A 15,704-nucleotide genomic window follows, 5' to 3' on the forward strand; every position below is an offset into this window, starting at 1 on the left:
GGGCCCCGGCTGCGCCATACCGGGCGACGTCACGGTCCTTGGTCTATTTTTTCTCATAAGGGTTTTTGAACCGCTCTTAGTCTGACCCGTCGCCTAGGACCTGTTTGCCTTGGGAGACCCTACGAGGGGCATATAGCCCAGGACAACATAGCTCCTAGGGTCATTCGGGTACTCAAACCGCTCCACCACGTTAAGGTGGCAGTTCAAGGAGGGGTGGCGCAAAAGTTTACTGATTAAAATTATTTTTCGGTGAAGTTTATTTATTTATTTTATATCTATGTAAAGAAGGGACGTCGTGAGTGTGTATGTTTTGCTGGAGGTTTTAATTTCGCCTCTTTTATATTTATTTATTTATTTATATATTTTTAAATAAAAATGGTAGAAACAGAAATGGGCGCTGAATTGATAGCGTTAATACAGTTTAGTGCCGTTTAAAATAATTTGAATTTTGACAGCCAAATATTTATATATATATATATATATATATATATATATATATATATATATATATATATATATATATATATATAACTATATATATATATATATTAATACAAAATAAATAAAAAATGTTGTTACCTAATGAATGTATCCAGACTGAGGATCCACATATAAAACACAAGCAGAGAAAAGATGATGATCATGAATGTGTCTGATCTCAGTCATGTTCTCATCACTGACTCCCTCTGTCTCATCCACGTTAACCCCAAACTTTTCACTGCCTTCTACCTTGCTGATTCTTAGCTTCGTAAACTAGTGGTGAGTGAGAGTCAGGACTTTATACACCAGCGGATTGAAAAAGACGCGCAGTAACAGGAAATCGGTTGTTCGGCTGAAATCGGCGCGCAGTGAAAAGAAAAATTGTATATTTTACCAAATCAATGGATTCAAACTAAAGTAACGAACCGGTTTTGAAAATGTAAAAAGTAAAAAGTACAGATATTTGTGTAAAAATTTAATGAGTAAAAGTAAAAAGTTGTCTGAAAAATAAATAATGGAGTAAAGTACTGATACCGAAAAAAATCTACTTAAGTACAGTAACGAAGTATTTGTACTCCGTTACTTCCCACCTCTGCAAATAAATAAATAAAACCTCTTAAAAAAATTATTCACTACATATTGTAGGAAAACCGGAAACAGGGCATGGATAGTAGTCAAGAGTAAAACATGTACTTTACTGTATTACATAGGGAAATTAAAGAATTTTAAGAAAAACTGTACCAATTGTGACCATTTTTTATAAAGTGGGGAGTATATGTGTAAACAAAAATAAGCTATCTAAGATATCTAACACGTTTGATTTACAGAATGTAATATCATATAAAAATATATAAATTATTTAAAAAATATTAAAAAAAAAAATAAACTCCACTCACCACGTTACACTCCAATCCAGTTGGTGGCGCTAACATACCAAAAGGCTGGTTTGCTACCCGACAATAAATAATAGAATAAGAAAAACCCGGAAGTGCGACTGTAGTTGCGTTGAACAAATGAACCCGGGCTCAGTTATTGGTTAACAGTGTAGTTTGATCAAAAAAAATCACTGAAAGGTGAGGACTGCGGTTGTTAGCTAACGGGATTTTTGCATCGCGCAGTGATCAGGTGATTGGTGTGAAATGACAAATCTGGCTTGAAAATGAAATGATTAACCACAATGATCATCCCGTTGCTAGCTAGCGAGCCTGATTATTGTAGATTAGCGGTCCAAAGCCGCGTGTTGTTTCTGTCTCGGGGGATGAGTACGGGTTTACTGATCTTGACCAATGAGTGTAATCTAAATCGCAGCTTGGATATTGCATGGTTAATGGATTAATTTATCTGAATGGTGCCAAAGTTAGCTTTACCGTCTGTGTGTTAGTTCAAGTGTTGTGTTTCTTCTTTCAGCCATGTCCTTGGACCCATTAAAAAAACGCAAGACCAAAGTGATCCGGAGTGACGGCGGTACACCGGAGACTAAACGGGCTCGGGGTGAGGGAGAGCAGGTCAGTGCGCAGCTTCTTTCACTGTCAACAGTAGTAGCGATTGTGCAAATTGACAAATGCAGATAAATATGCAAGTATATGTACAGCATGTAAATAAATATATATGTAAACATATGTACAGTAAATAAATATAAGGTTTATGGCAGTGAAAAATGTGCAGACACTGTTTTAAAGGTACAACAAGTAGAAGGTTATAAGGTAATGGCATTGAAAAAAAACTGAAAACAAGTACACCCATATATATATATATATATATATATATATATATATATATATATATATATATATATATATATACGTAAATGTGAAATATTAGGCAGGATGTACAGTAAGGAGTGTATATATGGATACACAAATAAAATAGTAGTGCAAATGTATGTAAGAGATATGTGTAGAGAATGAGGGGTATAAAAAATTACAATATACAGCATGTACAATTGTACTACTGCAATAGTTGGTACTGGTGTCTTATGAAATACTCAGTCTGGGCTCCTTTGCATCTTCTTTTTAATTTTGAGAAACTCTTTCCATTATGGATTATAATTAATGCTTGATTGATTTATGAATTGTTTTAAAATGTCTCCCAAGATTAAAACACAAAATCGGTTGACCCACCTAACCCCAGTACATTCAGAATCTTTTAAGTGTGCCTGAAAATCTTGAGCTTTATGATCATTAATGAAAATTCCCGGATCATACAGACGTTCTGTTGTGTGTAAGAAGAAACCAAGATGATGCTAAGATGCCAGGCTTATGTCAGTTGTTACTGCTAGACAGGAGGTCCAGGTGCACTCTGTTCAACTTAGCCGAAGGACATCTCTCTGTACCTACACTTGGGTGAGAGAAGAGAGTAATTACATTCGATGGTTATCTGCATCTGACTAGAATAGGTTTAACTTAGAAGTTGGACGAGAGGGAATTGTACGCACACACACAATTTGCATCAATCGAATCGGCATAATGGTGCATCGATAAAAAAAAAAAAGTGTGTATCCGTTACTAGTTGGCATTTGTATCACGATGCATAATTTTTTAACATTTGTGTGTCAGTAAAAACAGATTACTTTTTATATAATTATTAGTAGATGTGCTAAACCTTTATTATTCAGAAAGCGACCAATAATTTGTGACCAATATTTTATATGTAGATTAATTTCTCCTCGCTAAACTGTTTCTCAAGCGTGTTCTCTCAGTACCATTGATGCTGCGTGCATATGATGTATCACAACACTTCGGAGACAGAGGCGTGTCCTGAGGGTCACATAGAATTCTGATTAACATGCCAGAAGTAGAGCTGCATCTTTTTTTTGCACTTACAAAGGCCTGTTTGTGAATGGACCATGTGTTAGAATTCAGAAGGCACTTAAGTAAAATAATGATTTGATGTCAGTCTGAACCAAAGAAATCTGTACCATATTAAATTGCATAGTATCATATATTCTCATTTTGCATTGAATCACTTTGTGTATTGGCTATGTCTTGATATGCGGATTGCGTCAGCCTCAGTTTTGGAGATGCACATAACTATCGCATGCACACATTAGCTGTGTTTTTTTGATTTAATATGTCTCCATTAGGATGTGCGTACATATAATGAAGAGGTGGAACTGGAGAGCCGAGACCATGAACAGGATTACATACTGTATAAAAACACCTGTGAGGCTCTGGCTACACTCATGAGTGAAATCCAAGAACTGAAAGCCAGTGGAGCTAAGGAAGGGGTGAGTGTAAATAAATAAAAAACATGCTACTTGGAGTTAAAGCAGCTTTCAATTCCAGAGACAAATCTGTGATTTTGTGTTTGCGTATTCAGAGCGTAGAGGTGGAAGCAAAACGCAGGCAAGGGTGCGTTCACTTCATCACTCTGAAGAAGCTGAATCGTCTGTCACACATGAGACTGAAGAAGGCACGGGATCAGACGCACGAGGTACACACAATACAAAACTAGACTTTTCCTATTGGTCTGTCATTTTCCCTGTTGCTTTTCAATTGAGTTTTGATTCGTTTGGCAGGCGAAGCAGAAGGTGGATGTGTTGCACCTACAGCTTCAGAATCTCCTCTATGAAGTCATGCATCTTCAGAAAGAAATCGGCAAATGCCTCGAGTTCAAGTACGTGAAAAGATTGTTCTTTCGCGGTCATATTGATTGTCAGAACACACATTTTTGACATTCCGTTCCACAGTTAGTCATGGTGCATGATTGAACCTTTGTCTCATTGACACCACTTCATTCTATTTCTGGCAAAGTTCTCCCAAATCATGTTCCTTATGACATTGGTCCTCATGCCTTGTGTGTCTTTGGGTGCTGGGACTCCCTGAAAATACTTCACAGCATCGTACCCTGCTGCACTATTTAGATAATTTTTTGTGGTCTTGGTGGTTAAAAGAGCCACCGTGTTACACTTACTGTAGCATGATGACAAATAATATATGCAATAATATTTAAATAGGTTATGGGGAGTGGTAGCTCTGTGGTTAAGGTGATGGGTTACTGATCGGAAGGTCAGTAACAAGCTCCTGTAATACCAAGCTGTTACTCTTGGGCCCTTGAGCAAGGCCCTAAACCCTCTCTGCTCCAGGGGTGACGTATCATGGCCGACCCTATTTTTTGTGCTGTAATGTATATGTGACATATAGTTCTTCTTCTTGTTGTTATAGAAGGAAACAAGGGGGTTTGATCTTTTTATTTTCTGGGGAATAATTATATACAGGATTTGCACAAGTATACAGAATTTTCTGTCTTTTATTTTTTTATTGTTAATGTAGGTCATAACACCAAGTCCAAATCTGTCAAAAGTGTTTTTCAGTGAGCTATTAGGCCGTTTAAGAAGAAGGAGGATCATAGGGTGGCGTATAAGAGTGGAGGAAGGTGCACACAGGTGGACTATGTTCTATGCAGGAGATGCAACCTGAAGGAGATTGGAGACTGTAAGGTGTTGGCAGGGGACAGTGTAGCTAGACAGCATCGGATGGTGGTCTGTAGGATGATTTTGGAGGTGAAGCAGAAGAGAAGGAAAGTGAGAACTGAAAGAAGAATAAGATGGTGGAAACTGAAGGAGGAAGACTGTAGTATGAGATTCAGGGAAGAAATCAGATTACTGCAGAAGTGCTAAAAGAGACAGCTAGAAAGGTACTTGGTGTGACATCTGGAAATAGAAAGGAGGACAAAGAGATGTGGTGGTGGAATGAAAAAAGTAGGCAAGAGTACAAGGAGATGCGACAGCAGGTGAAGAGGGATGTGGCGAAAGCCAAGGAAAAGGCATATGAGGAGCTGTATGAGAAGTTGGACACTAAGGAAGGAGAAAAGGATTTGTATTGATTGGCCAGGCAAAGAGACCGAGCTGGGAAAGGATGGAGATGGAAATGTGTTAACTAATGAGGAGAGTGTGTTGAGAAGGTGGAGGGAGTATTTTGAGCAGCAGATGAATAAGGAAAATGAGAGAGAGAGAAGGTTGGATGGTGTGGAGATGTATGGAGATGTTTAGGAGAGATGGCAATGTAGTTTTTAACCAGGTTGTTCAACAAAATACTGGAAGGTGAGAGGATGCCTGAGGAATAGAGGAGTGTGCTGGTACCGATCTTTAAGAATAAGGGAGATGTGCAGACCTGCAGTAACTATTTGTGGTTTTGTATGAGGATGTCAGGTGTGTCAGAGAAGTATGTGAGGGTGGTGCAGGACATGTATGTGGGCAGTGTGATGACAGTGAAGTGTGCTGCAGGAACGACAGACTGGTTCAAGGTGGAGGTTAGACTGCATCAAGAATCAGCTCTGAGCCCTTTCCTGTTTGCAGTGGTGATGGACAGGTTGGCGGACGAGGTCAGACAGGAGTCTCCATGGACCATGATGTTTGCTGATGTTGTGATTTGTTGTGAGAGCAGGGAGCAGGTTGAGAAGAGTCCGGAGGGGTGGAGGTATGCACTAGAGAAAAGGGGAATGAAAGTCAGTAGAAGTAAGACAGAGTACATGTGTGTGAATGAGAGGGAGGGCAGTGGAGAGGTGCGGTTGCAGGGAGAAGAGGTGGAGGAGTTCAGGTACCTGAGGTCAACAGTGCAAAGTAATGCAGAGTGTATTTGAGAAGTGGAGAAATTAGTCCAGGCAGGGTGGAGTGGGTGGAGAAGAGTGATAGGAGTGATTTGTGATAGAAGGGTATCTGCAAGAGTGAAAGGGAAAGTTTATAGGACTGTGGTGAGACCTGCAATGTTGTATGGTTTAGAGACAGAGGCATTGAGTAAAAGACAGGAGGTGGAGCTGGAGGTAGCAGAGCTGAAGATAATGGGGTTTTCGTTGGAAGTGACGAGGATGGACAGGATTAGAAACGAGATTATTAGAGGGACAGCGCATGTAGGACCTTTTGGAGACAGGTGAGGGAGGTGAGATTTAAATGGTTTGGGCATGTGCAGAGGAGGGACATGGGGTATATCGGTAGGAGAATGCTGAGGATGGAGCCGCCAGAAAGAAGAAAAAGAGGAAGGCCAAGGAGGAGGTTTATGGACGTGGTGAAAGAGGCAGATGTAGAGGACAAGGGTGTATGGAGACGGATGATCTGCTGTGGTGACCCCTAATGGGAGCAGCAGAAAGAAGAAGAATTAGGCCATTTGTAAATGAAGTACTAAATAAAGTATATATATATATGCGTAAATATATACAAAGCAAAATAAAATAAGTGTTTGCGTGTGTGTGTGTGCGTGTGTGTGTAGGTCCCAGCATGAAGAGATAGAGTTAGTGAGTGTGGAAGAATTCTTTAAGGAGGCACCAGCTGAAATCTCCCGCCCTCATCTCACCAAAGACGACCCACACCAGCTCACACTCGCTCGACTGGACTGGGAACTGGAACAGAGAAAAAGGTGACAAATGGAAGAAATAACAAATCACACATATACAGTGGGTACGGAAAGTATTCAGACCCCCTTAAATTTTTCACTCTTTTTTATTTTGCAGCCATTTGCTAAAATCATTTAAGTTCATTTCTTTTCCTCATGAATGTACACATAGCACCCCATACTGACAGAAAAACACAGAATTGTTGACACTGTTGCAGATTTATTAAAAAAGAAAAACTAAAATATCACATGGTCCTAATTATTCAGACCCTTTGCTCAGTATTTAGTAGAAGCCCCCTTTTGATCTAATATAGCCATGACTCTTTTTGGGAAAGATGCAACAAGTTTTTCACACCTGGATTCAGGGATCCTCTGCCATTCCTCCTTGCAGATCCTCTCCAGTTCTGTCAGGTTGGACGGTAAACGTTGGTGGACAGCTATTTTTAGGTCTCTCCAGAGATGCTCAATTGGGTTTAAGTCAGGGCTCTGGCTGGGCCATTCAAGAACAGTCACGGAGTTGTTGTGAAGCCACTCCTTCGTTATTTTAGCTGTGTGCTTAGGGTCATTGTCTTGTTGGAAGGTAAACCTTCGGCCCAGTCTGAGGTCCAGAGCACTCTGGAGAAGGTTTTCGTCCAGGATATCCCTGTGCTTGGCCGCATTCATCTTTCCCTTGATTGCAACCAGTCGTCCTGTCCCTGCAGCTGAAAAACACCCCCACAGCATGATGCTGCCACCACCATGCTTCATTGTTGAGACTGTACTGGACAGGTGATGAGCAGTGCCTGGTTTTCTCCACACATACTGCTTAGAATTAAGGCCAAAAAGTTCTATCTTGGTCTCATCAGACCAGAGAATCTTATTTCTCACCATCTTGGAGAACTCCATGCGGGTTTTCATGTGTCTTACACTGAGGAAAGGCTTCCGTCGGGCCACTCTGCTATAAAGCCCCACTGGTGAAGGGCTGCAGTGATGGTTGACTTTCTACAACTTTCTCCCATCTCCCGACTGCATCTCTGGAGCTCAGCCACAGTGATCTTTGGGTTCTTCTTTACCTCTCTTACCAAGGCTGTTCTCCCCCGATAGCTCAGTTTGGCCGGACGGCCAGCTCTAGGAAGGGTTCTGGTCGTCCCAAACGTCTTCCATTTGAGGATTATGGAGGCCACTGTGCTCTTAGGAACCTTAAGTGCAGCAGAAATTTTTTTGGAACCTTGGCCAGATCTGTGCCTTGCCACAATTCTGTCTCTGAGCTCTTCAGGCAGTTCCTTTGACCTTAATGATTCTCATTTGCTCTGACATGCATTGTGATCTGTAAGGTCTTATATAAACAGGTGTGTGGCTTTCCTAATCAAGTCCAATCAGTATAATCAAAAATTTCTGGACTCAAATGAAGGTGTAGAACCATTTTAAGGATGATCAGAAGAAATGGAGAGCACCTGAGTTAAATATATGAGTGTCACAGCAAAGGGTCTGAATACTTAGGACCATGTGATATTTCAGTTTTTCTTTTTTAATAAATCTGCAAAAAGGTCAACAATTCTGTGTTTTTCTATCAGTATGGGGTGCTATGTGTACATTCATGAGGAAAATAAATGAACTTAAATGATTTTAGCAAATGGCTGCAATATAACAAAAAGTGAAAAATTGAAGGGGGTCTGAATACTTTCCGTACCCACTGTATATTCAGTGTATATGGGCTTTAAGATTGTCATTTTTATGATTATTTTGTTTTACTTACACGTACAGTTTAAGCGCTTTTAATAAATAATAATAAACGTGTTTTAACTAAAGGTCAGTAGATTAGCTAATGGTAAAATGTAGGATTTTGTGGACTTTTTATTAACCCTGCTTAAAACCAGAGTTTAGTATCTAATCATGTTTTAAAGCTAGGTTTCAGTAGATTAGTGTAAATACGCACTGATCTTATGTTTATTAAAAGCTTTGCATGTCTGAAGTTATACTGACTATAAGTTTGTGGACACTCTGCTTTTTGACTATCCCATTCCTCTTTTTCCATTATAATAACCCCAATTTTTTGGGAAGATGTTCCACTAGATTTTGAAGTGTGCTTGTGGAGGTTCGTGTTCATTTAGCCATAAGGGTGTTAGTAAAGTCAGGTACTGACTGAGGAGCCCTGGGGTGCAGTTAAATGTTTCAATTAATCCTAAAGGTATTTAATAGGGTTGAAGTCAGAGTTCTATAATGGGCCATATTTCAAACCAACCTGTGTAAACCGTATCTGCATGGAACTGGCTTTGTACAGGTGTGGGTCTCCTAGTTCAAGTGATGGGAAAAATTAATGTGACCATATCCAAAGGTATCCTATACATTTGGTTCTGACACATATAGCTGAAAACATCAGGGCACCCAATAATTTAAACAATGGAAAAATTATATTTAACAGTGTTAATTTTTTTTTTCATGTTATTATAGTGTGGAGGGTTTCAAAAGGAAGGTGATTGATTAGGATTTGGTTGTTGCCTATCGTATTTTAGGTTGGCTGAGCAGTATAAGAGCTCCCTGTGCACTAAGGAAAAGATCCTGAAGGGAATTGAGTCGAAGAAGGAGTACCTGAGCAGTCTTCAGCCAGGCCTACATGCCATCATGCAGGTAAGTCACTGACACAAAGAAGGGATTTACCAGGCATTTCAAATTGCTTGTATTTCTTCTGGAGGCCAGCCAGTCTAACTGAACTAAAACAAGTATATTTAATTTATTTATAATGTGTTGATTGAGAGTAGTAGCTGCTCTATTATTTCTCAGTGAATCCATTAATGGAACTAAAGTGCTCAATTGAAGCTGTGTAAAGAAAGCATATTGATTTTGTCTTTCCCTATCTTTTTCTCAGGCGTCTCTGCCCGTGCAAGAGTACTTGTCCATGCCGTTTGAGCGTGTGCAGAAACAGGCTGATTTTGCACGGCACCTTCCTCCTCCTCTTTATGTGCTGCTTGTGCAGGCCAGCGCTTACGGACAAGCCTGTGGTAATGCAGATACTTTGGTCCCATATCTCTTTCAAGCAACATCCTTTCTTTTTCAGACATATTTAGATTTGTAGCAGTGACATCTCTCTCTCACACACATGCACATGAATCCTGTAAAAAAAAAAAAAAAAAAAAGACAATAGGTACAGCAAATAGTGTCCACTCATAATTGTGTACACGTGTGTTTGTGTTTCAGACAAGAATCTGTCCGTGTCCATCAGTGGAGATGTGGATGAAGCCAAGGCTCTTTCCAGACCACCTGAGGATTCTCAAGGTAACAAATGCTTTTGTGCATGTTTTTATGTTCTCCCTCATAAACATCTGATTCTGATAAAATAAAGTGGGACATTCAACTGTAAAAATTCATTGAGTTTCATATGAGCTTAGGTTATGATTTTAAAACTGGGTTTTAGATCGCTATTTTAGAGAATAGGACAGGGCCATTTGAATATTTTTTTCACAAAATGTGTGTTAAGCTATTTACATATAAATGCATATGAAATATATTCATGTGCAGTGTGTACAGAAAAAATAGAATGCAAATGGTTTTATTTGTAATTCCTAATTTACAGCCAAATACACATTTGACAAAAAAAATAAGTAAACATTTATAGTTTCTAAATATACTGCACAAGAATGTGTTTTTTTATATATATATATATATACTTAATATTTCACTATATTATTTTGTTTGTTTTCTCTTTGTTGTTGCACAGTGGGACAAGTAACATAAAGGTTTACCATGTTCCATCTTGTGTGAAATCTGTTTTTGCCAAATCTTGAATCATTCAGAATAAGAAATTCAGTTTTCTGTCTGTTACAAAATAATAATCATGTCCAAATGGATTAATTTGGTTGCCTGTGTTTATTTATTTATTTATTTTTCTTTCCTTAAGATGACGAGAGTGATTCTGATGCAGAGGAGGAACAACAGAATACTGTAATTCTCATTTTGCCCATTCTATAGCTTTGTGCACTCTAGCACTGATGTAATTTTATAATCGACAAAAATAAAGCACTATTTTCTCACAAAGTCTTGTCAAGAAATTCTAGTGACCTTTTTATTTTTCTTCCAGAAAAGGCGACGAGGCACTGTCGGGGTTCAGCTTGATGATAAGCGTAAAGAAATGCTGAAACGACATCCTCTCTCGTTGTGCTTAGAGCTCAAGTGTAAAGGTGTGTGTGTGTGTGTGTGTGTGTGTGTGTGTGTGTGTGTGTGTGTGTGTGTGTGTGTGTGTGTGTGTGTGTGTGTGTGTGTGTGTGTGTGTGTGTGTGTGTGTGTGTGTGTGTAAAGAGGTGTATATTATGTCAAGCATATGAGCGACAGCATTATTTATTATTGAAATGCATTAATCTGCACAATCTGTTGTCCCTGGTCTGTTGTAGATGGTAGTGTGTTGCACCTGTTTTTTTACTACCTGATGAACCTCAACATTCTTACTGTGAAAGCAAAAGTTTCAGCCTCCACAGACCTTTCAGGAGCCATTAGTGCAGGGTGAGTTATATATACTTTTAAGGCTGTTAAAGTAAAATGTGGAAACAGTGAAGTTATTGCCAAATGTAATACAACAGCTGCTCAGTTTTTCCAAACATCTCCTCTCTTGCTCTGTAGGGAGCTACTGAACCCAGAGTCTCTCCTGAACTGCCTGTATGCTTCCGATGATGGCCAAGAAACCCCCAACCCTACCAACCGCTACCAGTTTGACAAAGTGGGGTAAGGCAGTTCCCTCAGTCAGAATACAGCTGTAGTGCTGTAAACTTTAGCAATGATTAGATTCGATTCAATGTTATAGTCATTGTACAAGGTACATGTACAGAGCCAATGAAATGCAGTTAGCATCTAACCAGAAGTGGCCAATTTACAATAAATAGCAGTGTAATAAATAAGGGTATGAGTTCCATATGTACAGGGGTGAGAGTGATTCATGTACAGAAGGTGCAGTAGGTAATAATTAATGTGTATATATAGTAATATACAATATACTGTGCAAAGATTGTGAATAGATGTCGGGAGATAACATGCTCAAATGACAGTTATGTACAGGTTTGAATAATACAGTATATACAGAATAAATATGGGTGGAATATACAGTAGTGCAATGATAAACAAGTTATGGATGGTGAATAAATGCATAGTGGATAAGCAGCGCAAAATTGGTATAGTGGTAGGGCCTCAGTTCTGTGAAGTACACATGCAGCTAATAGAAGTTTCACTTTCTTATCATGTAGCATCACAACCTTTGCTGATTATGTGTCTGACCTTGGACATCCATACATCTGGGTGCAAAATCTTGGAGGATTACAATTTTCCAGGGAAACCCCACTGGTACGAGTGTATATTTGAATCCAGCACTTTAGATGTCAGTGTGATAGCTATCTAAAAGCATTTAACTTTTCAAAATTCTGTATTATTGTATCTGTTCTGTATTGTATATTGTGTCTTCATCCTATTCCATCTTGAATCGATTCTACTGTTGGATACGGAAAGTCACGTTATGACAGGTTTAGGTGACTGTTACTAACTGCTTGCAGGTGAATGGGGCTCGCAGTTCTCTCAGTGCCAGTCATATGGAAAACACCATGAAGCTTCTAAGAGGGCGCCTGCTGTCTCGTCTGGCTTTGCACAAACAGTTCAGCTCTCTGGGTAAACAAGTCTTTAACATTCCTAGTTTTGAGAACATGGGTAATAAATCAATAAAAAAGAAAACCTGTTGATCAAAAAAATATATATATAATTGGAACTGCCATAATCACGTTTAACAGAACACTACAGTACACTTAAATTAAAAACTACAGTTGTTACACATGGTATCAATAACAATAGTGGTCTTTGGAAGCATTTCCTTTCATTTGTCTCTCTTTCTAAGTTGTAGATTTATTCAACTTTCCAACACCAGAGCAATATAATGTAGTTACCCCTTGTTACTTATGTGCCTTACTACCTTTAGGTCTATCTCTCTTCCAATAAATACATAGGTTGTGTAAGTGCACATTATTAACCCCAAGTAATAAATATAACATTCACAAATTCTCCTCCCTGGATAGAAATGGCAATTAGAGATAAATTCGCAAAAAAAGAAAAAAAAAACCATACAGAAATGTTCATGATCGCATTCTAAATAAATGTTTTGCATAAATGTTTATCGAGTACTCAACAGTACTTTTTATTGTTGTTATTTTCTCCAGTGCAGATTGTGTACATTTCCATTGAACTTTGTTTTTCTGTTGTTTTTGCTTGTGTCTGCTGAATTGAATCGAATTTTGAATTTTGTTATAGAGCACAACATAGTTCCTGTCTCCACCGAGTGCCAGCATCTCTTTCCAGCTAAAGTGGTCTCTCGTCTGGCTTGCTGGACTATGATGAGCCACCAGGATTTTATTGTATGTCTGATGTTTACAGAGATCTTTCAAGTTGTCATAGTTAAGCCTGAATCACTTTATTGTTCTGTCATTATGGTTTAATTAGTTGATGGACCATCAGAACTGTCAGAAGATGATTTTCTGGGGGAAGTGGTAGCGCAGTCATTAAGATGTTTGACTTCTGATCCAAAGAGTTCAAATCCCAGCTCCACCAAACTGCTGCTCTTAGACCCTTGAGCAAGGCACTTAACCCACAAATGATCATTTGCATAAATCATTATTGTAATAATAGTTGTAGAATTGAAAGTCGTTCTGGAAAAGGGCGTCTCTCAAATGCCGTAAATGTAATGTTATAAGGAACAAACATGCATTCTTTTATAACCATATATCTCTGTGAAGCTGCTTTGATACAGAGTCCATTGTTAAACGTGCCATACAAATAAAAATGAATTCAATTGATGTAAATGTAAAATTTTCATTGGACACTGTTGTCAGCATGAGCCGAGGTTCATACTGATCAAGTATTATATTTACAAGATAGAAAAAAAAGTTGTATTAAATTCTAAATATAATGGCTGATTTATATTTCATGTGTATGTGTTTAGGAGTTGAACTTTGTCCAGGATGTGGTGAAAGCTGGTCTGGTACGGGAGACTGACCTGTTCTTCATGGCTATAGTGGAAAGAGGAACAGGTGAGTGATTAATTTCAGTTGGTATTTAAAATGAGGTAAACGGTGAACAATGCACGGGACTTAAATCTTTAGCAAACATTGTGTTCTCACAAGCATATAGCTGCCTAAAATCTTCAGTTTTTTCTAAATATCCATTGTTGCTTTCAGCTCATCTTCAGGCTGCAGTGGTGCTAAATCCTCGCTATCCAGATGTCCCCCCTCTCTTCTCACTTTCACTGCACTGGAAAGGAGAGCGTAGCGGGCGCACAGACGACAACCTGCGGGTAAGAGTCGTGTTAGTGCACTGTTAGACTTCGAGAGGAAAGGATTCTCTGATGCAGAAAAACATCGTTTGATCTTTGCTGATTTATTTATTTTTATTAGTTACCTTATTTAAATTGTTTAAATCCCATACTGAAGGGAAATTATTTTTGAAGACATGTTAATTTCATGTCATCTATGTATGGAGATTTTTGGAAACCCCTATATTTTATTTTATTTTTTTCTTCTGATCAACTAATACTATATATTATATTTGTTACACTTTCTATATGTCTATATGTTTTCTGAGCTAGTAGTTCAAAGTATCTCAGCAGCCAGCAGTGTTTGCATCATGGACTTGCACGTTCTGAATTACAATTCAACTTCATCAGAAATAATAACTGTGCATTTTTTAAGGTTCTCTTCTGCATAACCTAATACTCTGTGCAAGCTTTTAAATTTTTTTGTCTTTTTTTATTGTTTTGGCCAGGCGATAGAGAGTGAAGTGAATGTGTACAAGTCTGAACTCCAGGGACCGCGACCAGGCCTGCAGCTACTGACCAACCAGATCCAGCGTCTGTGTGTGTGTCTGGATGTTTATCTGGAGACCGAAAGCCAAGTCTGTGATGGCTCCGAGGGCCCCAGAGAATTCCCAAGGGAGAAGATGTGCTTACGCTCTACCAGGTAAAAATATTCAGTGCACAGGTGTGTATATGTATGTATGTATATGTGTGTGTGTGTATATATATATATATATATATATATATATATATATATATATATATATATATATATATATATATATATATATATATATTATATATCATCTGCTGAGATCTTGTAATTAAAATAATAACCCAAAGTAACCCAAGAAACAATGAGTAATGTTGTTGTTGTTGTTGTTTAAAATATTTAACACATTTTCCACTGACAGAAGTTTTTCTTGCCTTTCAGGGGACCTAATCGTCTGAAGCCTTTTAAATTCAACCACCCTCAGGGCTTTTTCAGTCACCGTTAAATCTCTGATTGACCTCTCTTCAGTAGTTTTACTTCCTTTTTTGAATCATTTTTTAAGTGCTTCAGTCTATATTGTAATGTTTCACTATGTAGAATAAGAAATAAAACACTTTGTTATACATTGTCTCCTCATTTATTGATTCTTTGCTTAACCTTTGAGCTGAATTTGTTTACTAGCCCAGGAAGCATCACACCTGAAAAACAGGGCTTTGAATAGTATTATTCATTATTTACTTTCTTCTTTTAATTTTTTTACATGCAAACTATTCTCCAGAAAGGGTAAATCCATTTTAAATATAGTAATTCCAGGATTATAGGCAAAAAAATAAACATTTTGATCTGAGGTTTTATAGTTGAATCGTTTTAGCCTCACTTTTTTGAACCTCAAGCATGAACTAAACTTTAAATCTGTAACAACTTAATCTAATCTCACCATTGATTCCTTTTTCAGATAGCAGACGTGCATTTTCTCTATCTCTTACTCTAAATCCTAATCTAAATATTTAACAATAGGTTTAAGATCATATTCAATGGAATAACTAATTTAATAGACTAAACAAAACCTTCCAGAGACCCAGTTTATAAAAGGCTACAAAATGACCATATAATT

The 15,704-nt window shown here is 38.2% G+C and overlaps 1 protein-coding gene across 2 annotated transcripts; it reads left to right on the forward strand.

The window, feature by feature from the left end:
- The first annotated feature begins 1,416 nt into the window (after positions 1–1,416).
- On the forward strand, positions 1,417–15,213 carry thoc5 (THO complex 5). 2 transcript variants are annotated; one of them, XM_083546310.1, is made up of 20 exons: positions 1,417–1,553; positions 1,888–1,985; positions 3,563–3,706; positions 3,799–3,912; positions 3,998–4,095; positions 6,684–6,830; positions 9,299–9,413; positions 9,652–9,784; positions 9,981–10,058; positions 10,681–10,724; positions 10,861–10,960; positions 11,171–11,279; positions 11,397–11,498; positions 12,014–12,110; positions 12,317–12,428; positions 13,062–13,165; positions 13,750–13,837; positions 13,985–14,100; positions 14,568–14,761; positions 15,032–15,213. In XM_083546310.1, exons 2-20 carry the CDS (start codon positions 1,890–1,892, stop codon positions 15,093–15,095), a joined length of 2,055 nt encoding a protein of 684 aa, XP_083402436.1. In that variant the 5' UTR covers positions 1,417–1,553; positions 1,888–1,889; the 3' UTR covers positions 15,096–15,213. The 2 variants fall into 2 exon arrangements, with proteins under 2 accessions (XP_083402436.1, XP_083402437.1); XM_083546311.1 differs by having other exon boundaries at positions 1,449–1,605.
- Positions 15,214–15,704: the final 491 nt, after the last annotated feature.

This window comes from Silurus aristotelis (genome assembly GCF_946808225.1).
Source record: "Silurus aristotelis genome assembly, chromosome: 7".
In the NCBI taxonomy this organism is placed as follows: domain Eukaryota; kingdom Metazoa; phylum Chordata; class Actinopteri; order Siluriformes; family Siluridae; genus Silurus; species Silurus aristotelis.

Bases quoted from the DNA above. Each gene is read 5' to 3' on its own strand.
- thoc5 (XM_083546310.1), top strand. From the start codon at position 1,890: ATGTCCTTGGACCCATTAAAAAAACGCAAGACCAAAGTGATCCGGAGT. The intron at 3,707-3,798 runs GTGAGTGTAAAT...TTGCGTATTCAG, and splicing joins CCAGTGGAGCTAAGGAAGGG to AGCGTAGAGGTGGAAGCAAA. The intron at 9,414-9,651 runs GTAAGTCACTGA...TCTTTTTCTCAG, and splicing joins GCCTACATGCCATCATGCAG to GCGTCTCTGCCCGTGCAAGA.